The 20,597-nt window shown below is 40.3% G+C and overlaps 1 protein-coding gene across 3 annotated transcripts in view; it reads left to right on the top strand.

The window, feature by feature from the left end:
* Positions 1-20,597, top strand: part of FNDC3B (fibronectin type III domain containing 3B) — a 370,196-nt gene that overhangs the window by 190,716 nt on the left and 158,883 nt on the right. For all 3 annotated transcript variants that reach the window (XM_032258261.1, XM_032258262.1, XM_032258263.1), the window contains exon 4: positions 8,396-8,472. In XM_032258261.1, the coding sequence (XP_032114152.1) occupies positions 8,396-8,472 (77 nt within the window). The remainder of the gene's footprint in view (positions 1-8,395; positions 8,473-20,597) is intronic.

Here is a 20,597-nt window from a genome sequence, read left to right as displayed (position 1 = left end):
TGTCTCAGCCTTTGGCAACCACCAATCTGAGTTCTGTTTCTGTAGATGTATGTATTCTGAATATTTCATAGAAGTGGAATCAAAGAATATGGGTGATCTTTTGGGTCTTATCCTAATGCTTTCAAGCTTCATCAACATTGTAGCGTGTATTGGCACTTCATTCCTTTTTATGGTTGAGTGGTATTCTGCAGTTGGTACGTACCACGTTTTATCCATCCATCTCCTGATGAATGTTTCAGCTGTTTCTGTCTGTTGAGTATTGTGAACATGAACACATGTACAGGCTGCTGTGAGCATGCCTGTAATGTGTCTGTTTTAGTATCTGTTTTCACTTCTTTTGGATATTTTACTTTTAATGGCAAAAACCACAATGACTTTTGCACCAACCTAATACAACTACAAGTGGAATTGTTGGGTCATAAGGTAATTTTACATTTAACTTTTTGAGGAAGTGCTATACTTTTCCACAGTTTCTGTTTTACTTTCCTACCAGCAGTGTACAAGTTTCCAGTTTCTCTACAACCTTGTCAACGCTCGTTATTGTCTGTGTGCGTGTCTTTCAGTAGCCATCCTAGTGTGTGTGAAGTGGTATCTGACCGTGATTTGATTTGTGTTTTCCTCATGACTAATGATGGTGAACATCTTATGGGTGTGCCTGTGTCTGTGTGTTGGCTATTTACATGTTATCTTTGGAGAAATGTTTATTCAGTTCCTTTAGCCATTTTTAAGTAGGGTGGTTTGTCTTTTTGTTGAGTTGTGAGAGGTTTTTTGATATATTCTGGATACAAGCCCCAGATATGATTTGTAAATATTTTTCCCATTCTAGAGGATGTGTTTTCACTTTCTTAGTAATGTCTTTTGATGCACAAAAGTTTCTAATTTTGGTTTAGTTCATTTTATCTGTGTTTTGTTGCATGTACTTTTGGTGTCTACAAATGTGTTGCCAAATGCAATGCCATGAAGATTTACTCCTGTTTTCTTCTAAGAGTTTTATTTTTTTTTTTTTTAAAGCTTCTATAAGTAGATCTGTGATCCATTTTGAGTTGATTTTTGTATATGATATGAGTTAGGGGTCCAGGTTCATTCTTTTTGCCTATTTGAGGTCCCTGGAATTTTGATAGGATTACATTGACTCTGGATCACTTTGAGTATTATTGTTAGCTTAATAATAAATCTTCCATGGCTGGGTGTGGTGACTTACGCTGATAATCCCAGTACTTTGGAGATGGAGATATATCACTTGAGCCCCAGGAGTTTGAGATCAGCCTGGGCACTATAGTGAGACTCTGGCTCTGTTGAAAAACAGAAAACAACTAAATCTGTTTCATTCCATTATTTAGCAGTGTTTTGTAGTTTTAGTATACAGATCATTGACTAAATTTATTCCTAGATATTTTATTCTTTTTGATGCTGTTATGATTGAAATTGTTTTCTTTATTCTCTGATTGTTCATTGCTGGTGTGTAGAAACACAGTTGGCTTTTGTGTGCAGATATTATATCTTGTAGCTTTACTGAATTAGTGTGTTAGCTTTAGTAATTTTTTGTGTGGGATCTTTGAGATTTTCTGTATGTTGGGTTATGTCATATGTGAGGAGATAGAGTTTTACTTCCTGCAATTCGGATGCCTTTCTTTTTCTTGCTTAATTGCTTTGGCTAGAACTTCCAGCACAATGTTGAATAGCAGTGCTGAAAGTGGGCGTCCATGTCTAGTTCCTGATGTTAGGGGGAAAGTCTGGCTCTTTTACAGTCTTTTGTCCCACGAAGTCAGAGCTTATCAAAGCATGGTCCCTAGACAGCAGCATCCACGCCACCTGGGAACCCGTTAGAAATATTCATTCTTGGAGATCCCTCTAAACTTTCTGATTCTGACACTGTGGGAAGTGGGGCCTATTGTATTTTAAGAAATGCTCCAGGTGATGTGGATGCACATTGAAGTTGAAGAATCACTGCAGTAGAGTTCAAATGTCTTTGAAGTTAGTGTCTGTGCTTTATTTTCTTTGTATTCCTTTTAGTTCCCTTGTGAGATTAATCAGTGTTGAATAATTAAAAAAAAAAGAATGTCAAGGCTAACCAAAGTGCCTATATTATCTCTTAGCTTGTGTAAGAGTCTTGAGTCACCATGAATGATAAAAGATTCATCATTAGGGCTGGGCGCGGTGGCTCACACCTGTAAACCCAGCACTTTGGGAGGCTGAGGCAGGCGAATCATCTGAGGTCAGGAGCTCAAGACCAGCCTGGCCAACATGGTGAAACCCTGTCTCTACTAAAAATAGAAAAATTAGCCAGGCATGGTGGTGGGAGCCTGTAGTCCCAGCTACTTGGGAGGCTGAGGCAGGAGAATCACTTGAACCCAGTGAGCCGGGATCGTGCCACTGAACTCCAGCCTGGGCAACAGAGCGAGACTCTGTCTCAAAAAAAAAAAAAAAAAGAGAGAGAGATTCATCATTAGACATTTATGAGATTCATCAAAAGACCTTACATTTTGTATGCAGTCTTAGACCCATTGTAAACAGCTTAAGTGTACTTGTATTTAGACCATTTGTTGTGATAATTACTTTCACCATTATTATCTGTTTACCTACTAGCTGTGGCCTTATGGCTACTTCTGCCAGCAAGAATTTCTGTTCCTCAGCTATTTAGAAAGACCGCAGGGTCACTTTTATAGGACATAATTGAATTTTATCACAGCATTATTTCATCTTTGCTTTATTTTCTCATTCGTTTTATCTTGGTATGTTGTGATGTCAACTCTTTTACATCCTTTTTGAACAAGGTGATATTTAAATCATTTAGGAAAGAATGTGATCTATTGCAGCTAAGGGCTATTGTTGAAACATAGCCATTTTGTCATAAAAGCACTAGCACCATGTATTACATGACTACTCAGATTATAAAAATACCTTTTAAAAGTGCATAGAAGTATAGTATAGTTAATGTATAGCTGGTCTTTTTCTAAGACTTGTTTAAACGATGATTTATACTCTGGATTCCTGGTTTCTACCACTTTGAGATTTCTAATTTTTTTTTTTTAATTCACCTAATCAGTCTAGTTCTGTGTGCTCCAAGAATGGGTGAATACTATGAAGATAGCTTCTGAGATGGGTGCGCTCTAGGGCAGGGGCTTCCAACCTTTGTGGGACCAAGGACTGGTTTCGTGGAAGACAGTTTTTCCACGGGCTGGGGATGAGGGGGGCTGTTTTAGAATGAGACTGTTCCACTTCAGATCATCAGGCATTAGTTAGGTTCTCATAAGAGGCACACAACCCAGATCCCTCTTTGTGATGGGGTTCCCTTTCTTGCCAGAATGGAAAGTGGCTGCTGCTCTGGCAGGAGGCGGAACTCAGGCAGTCATCCTCGCCTGCCCACCGCTCACGTCCTGCTGTGCAGCCCGTTTCCTAATGGGCCACAAACCGACAGTGGTCCGTGGCCTGGGGATTGGGCACCGCTGCCCTTGAGGATCCCTGGTAGCAGGGAAGAAACAGAGGATGAGGCAGAATGATCGTACAGCCGTGGTGGAGGCACAGGAGGTCTCCGAGAACTTGTGTGGTCCTAAGAATACAGTGTTGCTGGTCTTTCCTCTTGTCTCTTTGGTGTGTGAATACTGTCGTAGAATCATTGCATTAATTGCTGTTGATTGAATAATAAAGCAGCTCTGTGACTGACTTTCTGGTTCAAGGTTTTCTATAAGTAAATGAAAAATCAATTTAAATGTTCGCAGGTGTTTAAGACTTTTAGGAGGTTTAGGAAGATAAATTAGTGTTTTAATTAGGGAAAGATTACAGTAATATTGGACATTCTGAAACACAGTTGAACAGAGGTCGTAAACTCACAGACTGGGAATTAAATGTTAGAAAGACAATAACTGCTTTGTCATAGCACCATGGTGAATGAGAGTTTATTTTGCTGCCTTTTAAACTCCGAAATGCCTACAGGTGCAATGGTTTATTTCAGAAAGGAGAGGAACTTGGGGTTCTAAGGCAAGGTGGAGTTTTGGAAGCTATTACTGCATATTTTTAAGTGTCCTTTGAAATGGTTTTGATGACAGTGACAAAAGGAAGGGAAACAAGCATGTTAAAGTCATTTGGCTACTCTCGAAATCAAGGCTGTGAAGAAAACCTTTTCTAGCTGTAAATCACATACTTGTCCTACATTCTTTAAAGCATTTTACACAAATGACTTTAACAGTTTTAGGGGTCATGCCTGGAGTTAAGAGACTATTTGCATGGTATACATTTTGGTGATTACAAAGCGATACAGGTATTGATCGACTTACCACCTACGCAACTTACAACCACTCGACTTTACGACCACAATCGCCAGCCACAACTGCTCCGCGTCTGGCAGCGCAAACGTTGCCCAGCTGGGTGTACGACAGTGCGGACCAGCTTCCGGCAGCACTACCATCTCCGCGTGCATATAGCCTACTCAACTTACGACCAAATCGTGTTACGACCGGTCCGCGGTCCCGACCGTGGTCGTAAGTCGAGCACTAGCTGTACTTTATTGAGGTGGTAGCACATCTGTTCACACTCTACTGTGAAACATTTTATTTTTACTTAATGAGAAAGGATTGTCCCCTAAGTCAATGTTGTCTGAAGTATATACTTCTTGATTTTATGTTCGATGGGCAGGACTATTAAAAAGCTTTAGTACTTAAAACGTAATAGGAAAAAAAATTTTTTTTAAAGCAACCAAAGCTATCAATAAAATTATTAAAAGCATTATAAAAAATTATGATAACTGGCCGGACATGGTGGCTCACGCCTGTAATCTCAGCACTTTGGGAGGCTGAGGCGGGAGGATCACCAGGTCAGGAGATCAAGACCATCCTGGCTAACATGGTGAAACACCGTCTCCACTAAAAGTACAAAAAAATTAGCCTGGCATGGTGGTGCACGCCTGTAGTCCTCGCTACTTGGTAGGCTGAGGCAGGAGAATTGCTTGAATCCAGGAGGCAGACGTTGCAGTGAGCTGAGATCACGCTACCGCACTCCAGCCTGGGTGACAGAGTGAGACTCCGACTCAAACAAACAAAAAATAATGATAACTAGCACATATTAAATCTAATCTTTATACCTGACCTTATGAAGTAAGAACTGTTATTCTCACTTATGACTATTAAGAAGTAAGGCTGCCGGGCGTGGTAGCTCAAGCCTGTAATCCCAGCACTTTGGGAGGCCGAGGCGGGTGGATCACGAGGTCAAGAGATCGAGACCATCCTGGTCAACATGGTGAAACCCCGTCTCTACTAAAAATACAAAAACATTAGCTGGGCATGGTGGTGCGTGCCTGTAATCCCAGCTACTCAGGAGGCTGGGGCAGGAGAATTGCCTGAACCTGGGAGGCGGAGGTTGCGGTGAGCCGAGATCGCGCCATTGCACTCCAGACTGGGTAATAAGAGCGAAATTCCTTCTCTCAAAAAAAAAAAAAAAAAAAAAAGAAGTAAGGCTAAGTGAGTTGTTCAAAGTCACAACCAGTGTGAATGGTGAGCTGGGCAATAAAACCTGGCAGACCACACTCTTATTTTTATTTTATTTTATTTATTTGGAAAAAAGAGAGAAAAAAAGAAAAAGAAAGAGGGAAAGAAAGAAAAAAAAAGAAAGAGGAAGGGAAAGAGGGAGAGAGAACAGGAGTCTTGCTTTATTGCCCAGGCTAGAATGCAGTCTAAAAATGGGTATTGAAAACCTCTTTTATGCCAATAATTGTGCTTAACAATGGAGACAGGAAGGAATAAGGGAGGAAAATAACAAACAGCCAACCAATATTTCATTTAAACCTGTGAAATGCTATGCAATTACTGAGGAGTGATTTACTTCCAATTATGTAGTCACTTTTAAAGTAGGTGTGATGTGGTACTGATAAGAATGTATGTTTTGTGGATTTGGGGTGGAGAGTTCTATAAATGTTTATTAAGTTTATTTGTTCCGGGGCAGACCACACTCTTAACATCTGCTCCGTCGGGCCATGTCCATCAACCCTTGAATTTCACAGGGAGTCCTCTGGATGAGGCAGAGATCATTGTCTCGTATTTCAAGTGAGTCAATTCAAATACAAATATTTAGTAAATTCCCAACTCTCTTGATGGCTATGTCAGAAATGCCGAAGCTGAGGAGAAAAATGGGTTTGGAAACCAGTGCCTTCAGCAATTGGTGGATGTATTCGTTTATATTATACTTCAGAATTAAATTGGGTCATGCAACAATCTATTTTTATGCCATTCTCTTCTTCTGCTTTAAATTATTGCGAGCATGTTACATGTGAGAGACTGCTGTGTTTTTGTTTTTTAATAGAGATGATCAGATAGTTTAGTGATTTGGTGTATTAGCCATGAATTTGGAGTGAACTCTTGGCATTTGGAATGTTAGATAAATATTATACATTTTTCTGCCGTGGTCCTGTTTTTTTCCCCTATTTCACAGACCTGTTCATATGCTCACCAGTGTCCCTGTCCCTCTTGCCCCTACTGAGTCCTCCCCTGTGAAGTAGTCAATGGGTTGTACTGTGAAGTGAAGGGTGCATTGTATGTACAGGCAAATGCAGCACTGGATGGCAGGATCTGCCTTCTGCCAAATAAAGTGTTGTATTTCCCTTGGTTTTTTCTTGTTCCAGCTGAGCAGTTTTCATTGCTGACAGCACAACTTCATTAGGATAAAGCAAATAAACAATGCAAGGCACGTGGAGCCAGGAAGTGCATCTCAGACTAGAAACATATAGTTTTCTGTTGACATTTGGGAGGTGGGTTGGTAAATGGGTGAGCCAGCCACCAAACAGAAAACCAGTGGCCGTGAGGTGCTTGCACTTCTCGGGAAACCATTTATTTAACCATTAGACCTTTGAAAGGTGTTTGAAGTTGATTTTGATGTAACAATGGCCAGTTGCTTTGTAATTAAATATTAACTCAAAACTATGTCTTAGGTAACTGTTAACCTTGCCATTCCTTGTTTGCTTTAGACACGTAATTAACATTCATTGGATTTACTTTTTTTGTTGTTCACGTCTTTTAACAACTCATACACAATTACTTGTCTTCTGGTTTTAAAAACTTTCTTGGGAAGACAGGGTCTCGCTCTGTGCCCAGGCTGGAGTGTGGTGGCTTGATCATGGCTCCCTGCATCCTTGATCTCCTGGGCTCAAGCCATCCTCCCACCTGAGCCAAAGTGGCTGTGACCAGAGGCACACACCACCATGCGTAGCTAATTTTTAAATTTTTTTGTAGAGATAGTATCTCACTCTTGGGCTCAAGTGCGCCCAGCCTTGTCGTCTGCTTTGTTGAAGCAGTAAGTCAGACAATATTTGCCACAAGAATGTCTGTCAGATGTTTGTGGCTGCCAGAACAACTCCAGCACTACATTCATCTGAAGGCCACTGCTAATGAAGGCCACTCATTTTGCTGTTGTCATCCACCTTATCGATCTCAGGACAGCGTGCTTAATCTTCTATTGTGTTTATTCTTTTTGGAGGTGGTTTGACTTCTGTGAAGTCCCAACACAAGACAAAGAGTAGACTCCTTTTGAATGTGTAGTTAGACAAAGTATGTCAGTCCTTCAGTTGCTTGCCAGCAAAGATCAGTCTTTGCTGATCAGGAGAAATTCCTTCTTTATTCTGGATCTTTGCCTTTGGATTTCTATTGTGTTCAAGGGTTCAACCTTGAGAGTGGTGGTTTTTCTGTAAGGACTTTCACAAAAATCTGCATTTTGGTTGTGGTTTCACCCCAGGTGGTGGATCAGAAAGCTGAATTTCCTATTTTGAAACAAATTTCTTGTTACTTTAATGCTTTACTTTGAAATAATCCAAGTAAATTTGGCAGGCATGTGTTTGATTGTTCCTTATTTTAAAATATGATCTATTTTTTCTCTGTCTTTATAAGAGATAGACTAAGTTCAGTTGGTTTGGAGTGATTTAAGGATTTCTTCTGTTTCTAATTATGGCATGTTACAGTTATTTATTGAAAATAATAATCTAACTGAAAATTATAAACCCAAAGTCTATAGGAGCTTTTTAAACCAGAATAGAAAATAATTTTATAATTGATTTGTTGAAACATTGATTAATTATACATTCTTTTAAAGGCCAAATAAAAGGAAAGAAACTCTTTGCCCTATTCTGTTAGACTACTGTTAACTGAGCAATCTTGGTTTGTGGAACTTGAGGCTTTGAGAATCACTAAATACTTATAAAGATGCTTATAGTTTTGGGTTGTTTGTTTTCTTTGAGTTGTATAGCTGGAGAATTCCTTTTCATTCATGGTTTCAGGTTTTCTTTAAGGCAGTATATACCAACTTTTGAAGAGAAAATTAAGTAATTATCTTCAGTTTGGATAGTACATTGAAAACATTGATTATTTTGAATAACGCATGATTCTTCCGCTGTTAACATCTGACTCATCTCTTTTAGGACCTGCTGAAGTTCCCATGATGTCACCCAATGGATCCATTCCTCCCATTCATGTGCCTCCAGGTTATATCTCACAGGTAATCCATTTGATGGACTTCCCTACACACTATGGACATTGTCGTTGCTCCAACAGAATATATGTTGAGGCTTCAAAGCCATATTGCAGGAGTTAATTTAGGCACCATAGTGCTGGGTTTGCCATGATTTTATGGCACTTCTTATGTCTTGCCACTTGATGTACCAGAGAGCCAGAGAAAAGGAAACACAGAATGCCTACTAGACTGTCCTCTGCCAAGTTGGGTTTTTATATTTGATTGTTTGGTGGTAATTTCTTTAGGGAGTCTCCTGTTTTAGAAATTTCCTTCCACCTGTACTACAGCTTTCTGGAAGAAAATTCATAGATTTACTCAGTTAACATATTAAAGGAGACATCGTTCACATAAACAGGGCCTGCCTTCTGTTATATGGAGTTCCATGTCTCCATGATGTGGCACAACCCAGGCATGAGGAGTTACTGAGTATAACATGAGAACTTGGCTACTTGCACTTGAATTTCTCTGAACCTTGGTTTGCTAAGTAAAATGATGGGAATAGCAATCTCAGAGATCTATTGGAAGGGTAAAAAAGCTTTAAAGGATGAAGTTACGTTCCTGTGCCTGAATAAGGTATAAAATGTTTTGGATGGCTAGAACACGGGGACATCTGCATCTATTTTGGCTTTTGTCCGGGCCCCAACGCCGTATGCAAATCCCGTTTCTTTCTGCATAAGTACCTTTCCAAATACCTATCTAACAAACTGTCTTTCTGTCTTTTTTGTTCTTCCTACTTAGCATAAAAGGAAAAATATTTACAATTTTATTATCCAGAGATGATAATCACTATATTAACATTTTTTGGATTATACCTTTCCAGATGGATTTTTCTTTTCTCTGTGCTTTTTCTCTGTCTCTCAGCCTCTGCTTTTAAAGTGGTTTAAAAATACGCAACTTCAGTTTTTAATGATTTTGTAGGGCGAAAAATTGGCAGCTACCTAGGAAAATTGCTGAAGCGGAGGCAGGCATCAAAGATATATCCTTCTCTGATATGAAAACTTACCCATTTCTTCATGTGTAAGGCATATTGCAGCCACTATAATTTCATTTTTTTCCATTCTTTTTTTATGTGAACCAATTTGACGATATTTATTTAATTTTTATGTAGTCAGATTGCTGGCCAGCTTTCCTGCTGTTGAAAATAAATGACTTATTTTACACAGGTCTTTGTAAATAAGAATCACTGGAGGGAGGAAGGGGTGTCGATTAGGCCCTTCCAGCAGGGATGCAAGATGATGGATCACATTCACATCAGCAGTCAGTTAACAGAAAAGAACAAGGAACGTAGAATTCCATTATGTCTCCCGCTCATTTATTTTGAGGAAGTGTTTCATTCCATTGAACAGAGTGCAGTTCTCACCATTGTGACAGCAAAAATAACACCTCCTTTTAGGCTAAAGGCCCATTTAAGGAATGCCAGTTAAAAACTGAACATGCTATTGGAGAGAAGCGTCAATGTGCTTCTTCTTGCCAGTAGTATCGCTGTGATTATATTAAATGCAAAAATATTCATTTCATGTAGTCGAAAAAATGGAGACTTTTTGACTTGGATATATTTCTGGTTCTGGAAAACCTCTGGAAAATCCAGACAGAAAGAGTAAAAGTAGAGCTGCAGACTCACCTGTGTAAAATGATGAAAGAAGCTTGCTGACGCTCGTTCCCAGCTGATAGTTACAGCAGAATATGCTAAACACTATTGGAAGAATAGTTAAAACGGAAGACTTTGAATTGCAAAAGGGAAAGAAGCAGTCTGTAAGGCATGTGTATGTCTGACATCATTTCATTTGGGCTCCTTGTCCAGAAGATAGGTCCAAAGTTAAATGACCTTCAGTGATAGTATTATATCTTTTATGATATGTTCGCAGTAGAGCATCTGAAAAAGATTGCTGATATGAAGAAAATAGAATTGAGAAGCCAGTAAGATGTGTGCATAACATCTTCTTTAAGGCTGGCAGTATCACACGTCAGTGAAATGAGGAAGAACCAAGTATGAAATGTCTTGGTTGTCTTGTTATCAGCAAGAGATAGGAACAAAATGCATTTTTGTCACGCAGTTGTGGAAAGAAAGAAACACACGCACACGCACACACACACACAGAGTCCCCCCTCTCCCTGCAGGCTGGACATATGTGAGGAGTGCTCAGTGCTAATCTGTCGCTATGCTAGTCAGTTCTGTACAATTATTCCCACAGTCCTCTTCCCAAAGTATGCATGACTTTCTTGTTCAGGTCTAGAATTGATTGCCATCGCGTACAAACATAGCTAAAGTTCTGGAGCATGGTGTATGAGATCCATAACACTCAACCCTGCTAGCCTCTCGAGGTACCTTTACCTGTCACCCCACAGTCCATGTGTTAAACCTCTGTTCTCTAGATACCTTGGGCCTCTTTCCAAATACACACTTTCGTGTCCATCATTTTTCCCTGTCTGGAATCATCTAGAGCCTTTCTTTGGCAATTCATTTGTTCTTTCTGCTGTCCCTCCTCAGTGTAACCCTTTTAGGACCTTCATCACAGAAATAGGTATTCTGTTCTTTCAGCGTCTGTGGCTCTGTGGCTCCCCCTGCCCCCCCGCCCTGTCACGGAATACAACGTGTATTTATAGTCATCTCCAAGAACTCATATTGCCTCATGGGGATTGTATCTTAGCATCTAGAATACTGCCTGGCACAAAGTAGGTAATTGCTAAATGTTTCTAAATGTAAATGATTGTCCAAGTGTAAGTATAGGAGAGATTTATATATATTCTTCAAAGATTTGCATGTTTAAAGAGAGTAATATAAGGCTCAATAGATGGAAAATAACAATATGTGACTGATAGATACCTGCAAAGAATGAAATGTTCTGAATGTGTATTTAAAAGAGAGAAGAATGCCAAGACAGTTCACTGGAGAAAAGTGTAATCTTTTCAATAAATGGTGCTGGGAAAACTGGATAGCCACATGCACAGAGAATGAAGTTGAACTGCAATCTCACATGATATGCAAAAATTAACTCAATGGATTATAAACATAAATTTAGGAACTAAAATGAGAAAACTTGAGGTATAAAATTTCTAACCTTGGATTAGGTAATGGATTCTTATATGGGACACCAAAAGCATGAGCAACAAGAGAAAAAAAATAGATAAATTTAGCTTTGTACAAATCAACAATTTTTGTGCCTCAAAAGACACCATTAAAAAATGGAAAGAGGCTGGGCACCGTGGCTCACGCCTGTCATCCCGGTTCTTTGGGAGGCCGAGGCATGTGCATCATTTGAGGTCTGAAGTTCAAGACCAGCCTGACCAACATGACGAAACCCCGCCTCTACTTAAAATTCAAAAAAAGAAATTAGCCGGATGTGGTGGCACATGCCTGTAGCCCCAGCTACTCAGGAGGCTGAGGCAGGGAAACTGCTTGAATCCAGGAGGCGGAGGTTGAAGTGAGCCAAGATCACACCACTGCACTCTAGCTTGGGTGACAGAGTGAAACTCTGTCTCAAAAAACAAACAAACAAAAAAAGTGGAAAGAAAATTCACAAAATGGGAGAAAATATGTACAAATAATATATTTCAGCGAGGACTTGAATCTAGAACATATTTATTAAAAAAACATATAACTTGGCTGGGCGTGGTGGCTCACACCTGTAATCTCAGCACTTTGGGAGGCCAAGGAGGGTGGATCACTTGAGGTCGGGAGTTCGAGACCAGCCTGACCGACACGGAGAAAGCCCGTCTTTACTAAAAGTACCAAATTAGCTGGGTGTGGTGACGGGTGCCTGTAATCCCAGCTACTCAGGAGGCTGAAGCAGGAGAATCGCTTGCACCCGGGAGGTGGATGTGCCGTGAGCTGAGTTAGCGCTGTTGCACTCCAGCCTGGGCAACAAGAGCGAAACTCCATCTCGGAAAAGAAACAAGAAATCTTCCAACTCAAGAATAAAAAACCCAGTTTAAAAATGGACAAAGGGGCTGGGCATGATGGCTCAAGCCTGTAATCCCAGCACTTTGGGAGGCTTAGGCAGGCGGATCACAAGGTAAGGAGTTTGAGACCAGCCTGGCCAGTATGGTGAAACCCCATCTCTACTAAAAATACAAAAATTAGCCAGGTGTGTGCCTATAGTCCCAGTTACTTGGGAGGCTGAGGCAGAAGAATCACTTGAACCCGGGAGGTGGAGGTTGTGGTATGCTGAGATTGCACCATTGCACTCCAGCTTGGGCGACAGAGTGAGACTCTGCCTCAAAAAAAAAGGGGCCGGGCCGCAAAGGACCTGAATAGACATTTCTCCAAAGAAGGTATACAAATGGCCAATTAGAACATGAAAAGATGCTCAATATCATTAGCCATCAGAGAAATGCAAATCAAACCACACTGTGATACCTTAACTGCTAGGATTCTGTAGTCCAAAAGATAGTACAGCTAGTGCTCGACTTACCACCACGATTGGTTCCGACAGACCGGTCGTAACACGATTCGGTCGTAAGTTGAGTAGGCTATATGTACAGTACTGTGAAATGATGTGATAAAAATCTTTAAGTCATATTTTATCATAATTTTCTTTCATTATTGTTATATATCATAATTTTCTTTATTCATTTTATGCCATTTGTATCATCTCTACACCATTTTGTTTCTTATTTTTACATTCGTCAGGTTTAAGTAAAACACTGCATTACCAGTATGACTGGTTTAATATTTGCAGAACATACAAAATTACAAAATACAGGTGCATGCAAAAATACAAAATACAGGTGTAAAAAATACCATAGGAAACATTTTCCCAATTGCAAAACATATCAAAAAATATAAACATGTACGAAACATTGTATTGGCCGCTGGTGCTTGGCTGTGGAACGTTGATGTCATCATCTGAGGCAGCAGTTGGGGTTACCGGAGTTGGTTTTTTCATAAACATGGTGAGCTTTGAATTGTGTGTTTCTTTTTTTCTTCATAAATTTCATGATACAGACGAAACACATCGTGCGCCATCCGTTCAATCCTTGAAAATCGTTTGATGTTTGGGTCCATTGCTTCGAAATGTATAAGAAGTTTATTCAGTAAAGATAAACCGTCTGGTAATCCCTTAGTGGTGAACTTTGTTTCTGGCTCCTCCTCTTCTTTCTCTGCTTCTTTTCTTTCTTCTTCCACCACTCTTTCTTCTTCCAGTTCGATTAGCTCTTCATTTGTAAGTTCTCCGGATTCCTTGTCTAGCAACTGTTCGACATCTTCCATTTCACACTCCAAAGAAAGGTCTTTAGCGAGTTTTACTATTTTTTCCCGAATCGTTTCAAGTTCATGTTCACTGTCAAATCCGTCAAAATCATTAACATAGTGCTTAACACAATTTTTCCAGATGCCATTCATGCACTTTGTCGTCACAGCCTCCCAGGCCGTAGCGATATTCTTGATACACATCAAAATGTTGTAGTGTTTCCAAAAATCTACAGCGGAGCAGTCGTGGCTAGCGATTGTGGTCATAAAGTCGAATGGTCATAAGTTGCATAGGTCGTAAGTTGATCAATACCTGTAACAAGTATTGGCAAGGTTGTAGGAAAAGTGGAATAGGAATACACTCTATGTGTTAATGTAAAAGAGCGTATCTGCTTTGGGAAACAATCTGGCAGTTCCTCAGATGGTTGACTAGAGAGTTACATATGACCCAACAGTTGCACTTCTAGGTATATACCCGAGAAATGAAAATACATGATCACACAAACACTTGTAAAGGAATGTTCATAGGAACATTATTCATAATGGCCCCAAAGTGGAGACCACCCAAATGTCCATCAACTTATGAATAGGTAAATATGATGATACTTTCACACAATGGACTATTATTTAGCCATAATGAGAAATAAAAGACTGATATATGCTAAAATATGGATAAACCTTGAAAACAGTATGCTAAGTGAAAGAAGCCAGACGTGAAAGCCACATGTTGTGTCATTCCACTTACATAAAATGCTACAATAGGCAAATTCATAGAGACCGACATAAATTAGTGGCTGCCAGGGGCTGGGGAAGGAGTAATATGGGGTATGCTGTTTTTTTGGGGAGATGAAAACGTATTGGAAGTGTATAGTGGTCATGGTTACTTAACTGTGACACTAAAACCTACTAAATTGGACACTAACAGGATGAATTTTATGTTATGTAAACTGAATGTCAATAAAGCTAGTAGGAAGTAAGGAGCGAGTGGAAGACAGTGACACGTCCCAGCTCTGAGTCGGGAAACAATAGGGCAGCTGGGAAAATGGCCCCGCTTTGGAGTTGTTGGGATGGTGAAGGTGATGGTAAGTACTGTGAATGTTGTGCACTGTGCTAAATGCTTTATTTTTATGGCTAGTTTTCACAGTCCTGTCTTTATGAGGATGCTGAGGCCTGGGTTACAACCAAGATTGCGGCTCATGCATTTCTGATCACGCTGACCTCTTTCCCGCTATGATACAACCTCAGAGTCCATGGCCGAGCCTCGTGCTGATGGTTGGATTGCCTCTGGGAGTGTGAGTGTGGGTGTTTGTTGTGCCTACCTAGACATCTTCATTTCTAAAATACCAGCTATTTGTGCATGGCATGGTCTTTATTTGTTTGTTTATTTATTTATTTATTTATGAGACGGAGTCTTCTTCCGTCGCCGAGGCTAGAGTGTAGTGGCGTGATCTCGGCTCACCACAACCTGTGCCTCCTAGGGTTGAGCGATTCTCCTGCCTCAGCCTCTCGAGGAGCTGGGATTACAGGTACCCACCATCACAGCTGGCTAATGTTTGTCTTTTCAGTAGAGAGGGAGTTTCCTCCTGTTGGCCAGGCTGGTCTTGAGCTCTTGACTTCGAGTAATCCACCTGCCTTGGCCTCCCAAAGTGCTGGGATTATAGGTGTGAGCCACCGTGCCCTTCTGGTATGGTCTTTAATTGTAAGAAAATTGAAAAGGGAGGCAAATAAAGATTTTACAGTAACAACTCTTATCTGACTGAAAAGAGAAGTTCTCGATTATAGCAGATTTGTTGTATAATTAAATAGCTGAAAGTCCTTTAAAGATAAATTAATAAAATTGGTCAAATCTGACAAAATACAGCTGTCAGTAATCAGATAATAAACTCCTGAAGTTTAACAGACAGCTGTGGAGGTGCAATCACAGCACAAGCTTTGTTTTCTTAGGTTGAGAAGGGCTGAATTGGTGTACCTTACAGCTACTGTGGACTGATGGTACAGAAACAGTGGAATCCTGTCATTTCAGCTCGGTGGTTTCTCTGATATAGCAGGCTGGGGGATGTGTGTGTGTTGTGTCTTAGTTTTTAGTGGGATGAGAGGTGGAAGGGTCTTTTCAACTTGAGAGAAAATACAGACCTGTTTGTAAACTATGAGAAAGTAGATTTAGGTCAACAGGAATTTGTCATCACACTCATCATCACCATTACGTGAAAGCATTTGTGAGTGTGATTAGAGTTGAAACTGAAAGAGAACATGGACATTACTGGGAGAGGCCTTCCTTCAGATTCCACCTTGGCTACTTTCTGTGTAAGTTTTATGAGTTATTTCACCACACACGTGAATACCTGTGTGGAAGAAGTAGGAGAGATGGTAAGTGAGTTGGGCACTCAGTAGGCGGTAGCTGTTGCAGGGAAAAAGACTGAACAGTGCCAGTGGAAGTCTGGCAGAGCGTCCCTTCCTAAATGCATACTGGAATCACATGATGTGAAGCAAACTTTTCCTTTCATTGTATACTGGCCATGGTTCTCTCTCTGTTTTTTAACCTCACTGTTAACTTTCTGAATAATTTATATGTAAAAATGTGTTAAGCAGATGCTTTGAGTTTTATTTTCCATGCTTCTGTAGTAACTGATGATACATTTTTCAAATGTTATAGGGAAAACTTCGTATTGACCCAAAGATTTAAAAAGCATATGAAAAGAAGTGAAACATCCAAGTTAATGTTCTATCTTTGGGAAGCCAGATTCTTTTCCAGATTAACTGTTGTAACCCCAAAACTTAAGTAGTCAAAATAAATATTTTTGTCGTGAGAGCAGAAACAACAAAAATACCACATTGGATTGTTTTGGGGATTAATTAATGGTTCAGTACCTGCTGAAATTACATATATTTCATTTCAGGGAAAGACATGAAATATATTGAAAAATATATTTAGATTTTGGTTTGGTTGGCTATTGGCCAATGATGACTGAAGAGTTGGCCAGAAATCAGAAGCCCCTTAAGAAATAGTGGGGCCTGTCAGGTGGAAGCCATACAGGGCTTTTCCCCCATTTTGCTTAGCCATGCCAACTGAGCTATAAACACCAGCCTCAACTGCTTGCTTTTGGTAACTTCAGCTGGGGGTTAACCACCACTTTGTGCTGGGCACGGTGGCTCACGCCTGTAATCCCAGCACTTTGGGAGGCTGAGGCAGGCGGATCTTGAGACCAGGAATTCAAGACCAGTCTGGCCAACATTGTGAAACCCTGTCTTTACTAAAAACACAAAAAATTAGCTGGGTGTGGTGGTGTGCGCCTATATTCCCAGGTACTCAAGAGACTGAGGTAGGTGAATTACCTGAACCCAGGAGGCGAAGGTTGTAGTGAGCCGAGATGACACCTTTGCACTCCAATCTGGGCAACAGTGGGAGACTCCATCTCAAAAAAACACAAACAGAAAACCGCTGCTTCGGTTCACCTTCAGTGTTGTGAAAATGATCAACAGAAAGGCACGCGGGGCATTGCCCTGTGCCCTGATAAACAGATTCGTACCCATTTGGTGATCAGTAAGGAGAACTGGATTCTCTTTCAACACTTCTGGTCCTTCCGAGGAATTGAGTTTTCTGGAGGAAGTTAAGGAATTTTTCCACATTGTACAGAGTGTGTGCATGGGGGTTTGTGTTGTATTCTGTGGAAAAGAGCATGGTACGTAGGTATCATTTCATTTCCGTGATCAATGGATTTGAAACAATTTTATTTTTTATCTTGTGGCTTATTTTGTCCAAGGAGCAATTACGGACAGGGCTGGCAATGATAAATTAAAGAAATGGACCAAGAACATCCCCTCCCCTCAGAGTATTGTGCAAATTTCCTCTTTCTGAGCCTTCTCCCTGTTCTGCGTTTTCTCTTTGATTTCTTTCCTTTGTTTCTGTGATCCTGGCATTGTGACATAGTAGAATACGGGATTAGTGGGAGGAAATGAGGGCCCAAGCGAGGCTCTACATCCAACTCTCTGTGTGATTTTAGGAATATTAAGTGATTTATTTGGGTGTATCACTTGTTTACGTGATCATTGTCTGTCTTCCTTTTAGCATTTAAGTCCACAAAGGCAGGGACTTTGTGTGTCCTGTTCAGTCCTGTTCATCACTTGATCTCTACTTCCTTGAAAGGTACCCAGCACATATGGGCATTTATCAAAAGTTGGCTCTCTGGCTGGAGTCGTTTTTATTTTGTAGAGGGAAGCAGGGAGAGGAAAGTGTTTGAGGATCTCTGGGGTTCTTTTCTTTTTTTTCCTTTTTTTTTTTTTTTGAGATGGAGTTTCGCTCTGTCGTCCAGGCTGGCGTACAATGGCGTGATCTTGACTCACCTCAACCTTTGCCTCCTGGCTTCAGGCAATTCTCTTGCCTCAGTCTCCCGAGTAGCTGGGATTACAGGCATGTACCACCTCGCCTGGCTAATTTTGTATTTTTAGTAGAGGGGGCGTTTCTCCATGTTGGTCGGGCTGGTCTTGAACTCCTGACCTCAGGTGATCTGCCCACTTCGGCCTCCCAAAGTGCTAGGATTACAGCCCGGCTCTGGGGATCTTTTCTAATCTAAAATTGATGATTCTTCTCCACCGTTCATATTATTCCTTAACAGGGGATCAAATGAGACTATAAGTAAATTTCCAAAAGCAGTCATTACCAAAGCAGTGCGGAACATCCATTGATATTTAGCATTTTATTGACTAGAATGCTAGTTTCACCTCTATATAAAAATAATAGTTGATTTTCATAGTAGGATTGACACAGTGTCACATCAGAAATGACTTCTGAATCATTAGTGTTAAATTTGCCCGTTATATTACATTTTATTTGATTGTACAATTATTATAATCTATCTAAATTAGCCATATTTGTCACATGTAATAACTTTCTAAAGAAAAACACCTTTTTCTGACCCATTGGGTAGCAAAACTTTACCACGGTTAGGTGAATTTTATATTTCCACACACTCTTTGAAACCCATTAGGTTCACAAAATTGGAATATATATGGCTATTTAAATCTGTGGTAGGTGTTACCTAAGTATCTTCATACTGGTTTCTTAATTCTTTATTGTACCAAGGAACCCACTGGCACCCTGGGGAAGCCTTTCTTAAAGTAAAATATAAAATTCATAGGTACAAAGGAGACCAATTTTTTTAAAACTGGTCAGATAAATTTTTTAAAAGGTGATACATAATTTTTGTGCTGCTCTGTTAGCACATTAATAACAACATCCAGCATCGGATCTAATAACTATCATAATTTTGAAGTTGTGATGATTATGCAGATTAGTATTTCTAACATTGTAATGTGATATGGAAATGTTGCATTTTGTCTGTAACAAGTCAGAGGTACTGCTAATACTACTATGATTTGCTGCCTACATTTATAAATCAGGGAAATACAAAATTTCAGTGGGATGTTACTGAATAATACAGATGTGATTTCTATCTGAAATCATGGTCCCCTGAATTCTGTTCATCTGATTTCAGGGGATGAGGCTCTGTGTGTCTGGTTAAGGCTCTGGTCCCTACTGGTGAGTAGTAATAGTAGTTTGAAACTTAGAACCATAGCTCTGTCACTGGGAAGGGCCCAAACTGATTTCCTGGTACCTCATGTCCAATCTCATAATCTGAGTGGGATAGTACAGTAGTAGAAAGAGCATGGGTTTCAGAGTATTCCACACATGCGCTCCACACTGTATAGGTACAGGCTGAGTTACCATGGAAAATATTCTAACTTCAGACTTTGCTTTTGTTTCTGGAAAGGTATAGCTGTATCCTTCCCTGTGGAGATTGTCTGGGCTGTCTCATAGGTGTGAAAGTCTTGAATGGTAACATTTTCTGTTTCAACGTACGGAATTATTTTGTTGATGAATATGCCAGTTGCCTGTTGGGTTAACTCTGGAAGACCCTGTTCTGTGTATTGGCATCCCTGGAATAATCTGCCTGTGTTTCCGTGGACCTGAGCGTGCCTGAGAAGCCGGACTGAAAAGACGTGACTGGGCACCTTCTGTGATGGGTAGTGGACAGCACTGCAGATGCCCACTGTTGATAGCGTCATTCACATAGCAGAAGCAGCCAACAGGGCGCAAATAAAGCCATCAAATGTCTATTTACTGTTTGTCACCTAACAGAAAGCCTGTCCCTTAAAATAGCATTTCTGTTTAATCTGAAATAATTATTTGATCCATTTTAGTATCGATTGAAACTCTGTGGATGGAACTTTTTTCACTTGTCCAGTGTTCTTTTGTGCCACACATTTGTTTGGAGGATTAGATTTGCATTTTGACTTTTGAATTTGGTTCTTTTTGGTATTTAGGTCAGTAATACACAATAAAGTGTGAAAGAAGTCGAATGGCATTTCCAGTGAGAGTATCTGGGTATGAACCTTGTCACCCATTTAGCTGACCTTAGGTTAATTTACTTAATCATAGCTGAAGATTCCTCAGCTAGAATATAGGACTGTGATGCTGCTTATGTTAGATCTTCTGAGTTTTATACAAGCAAGTTCTGTGCCAAGCGTTTTATGAACTGTTAAGGGATTTGCGCACATTGTAGGAGGTGCTGTTGTCACTTTGATTCTTACATCAAGTTAATCAATTTGCTGTTTTGCTTTCAGCATCAGTGGCCAGTGCTGTGTTTTTTGGACCCCTGCTTTGAGATGAGGCCTCTTGGTTCTCAGCAGTATCTGGGGAAGCTTAGCTCTCTAACAAGGGAGGGATTCCCTCTTTGCCCATGGGATTCTCTGTTTGGGGACAGCTCTGGGATATGGTAAAATGGAGCTGCAGCTAGCTAACTGAGCGCCCATCCTGGGTTCTCCAGTTCATAAGCTGTGTCTCTTAACCTTGCTGGACTTCCTTCTTAATTTGGAAAGTCTTAATAAACAATTTAATTGGCCCTTCAACTATAGTATTACATAA

Source organism: Sapajus apella, unplaced genomic scaffold (assembly GCF_009761245.1).
Source record: "Sapajus apella isolate SASKATOON/1434 unplaced genomic scaffold, GSC_monkey_1.0 scaffold101, whole genome shotgun sequence".
NCBI classification, from domain to species: Eukaryota; Metazoa; Chordata; class Mammalia; order Primates; family Cebidae; genus Sapajus; species Sapajus apella.
Note: the sequence above shows the minus strand (reverse complement) of the source record. Positions and strands in the feature narration are given on the sequence as shown.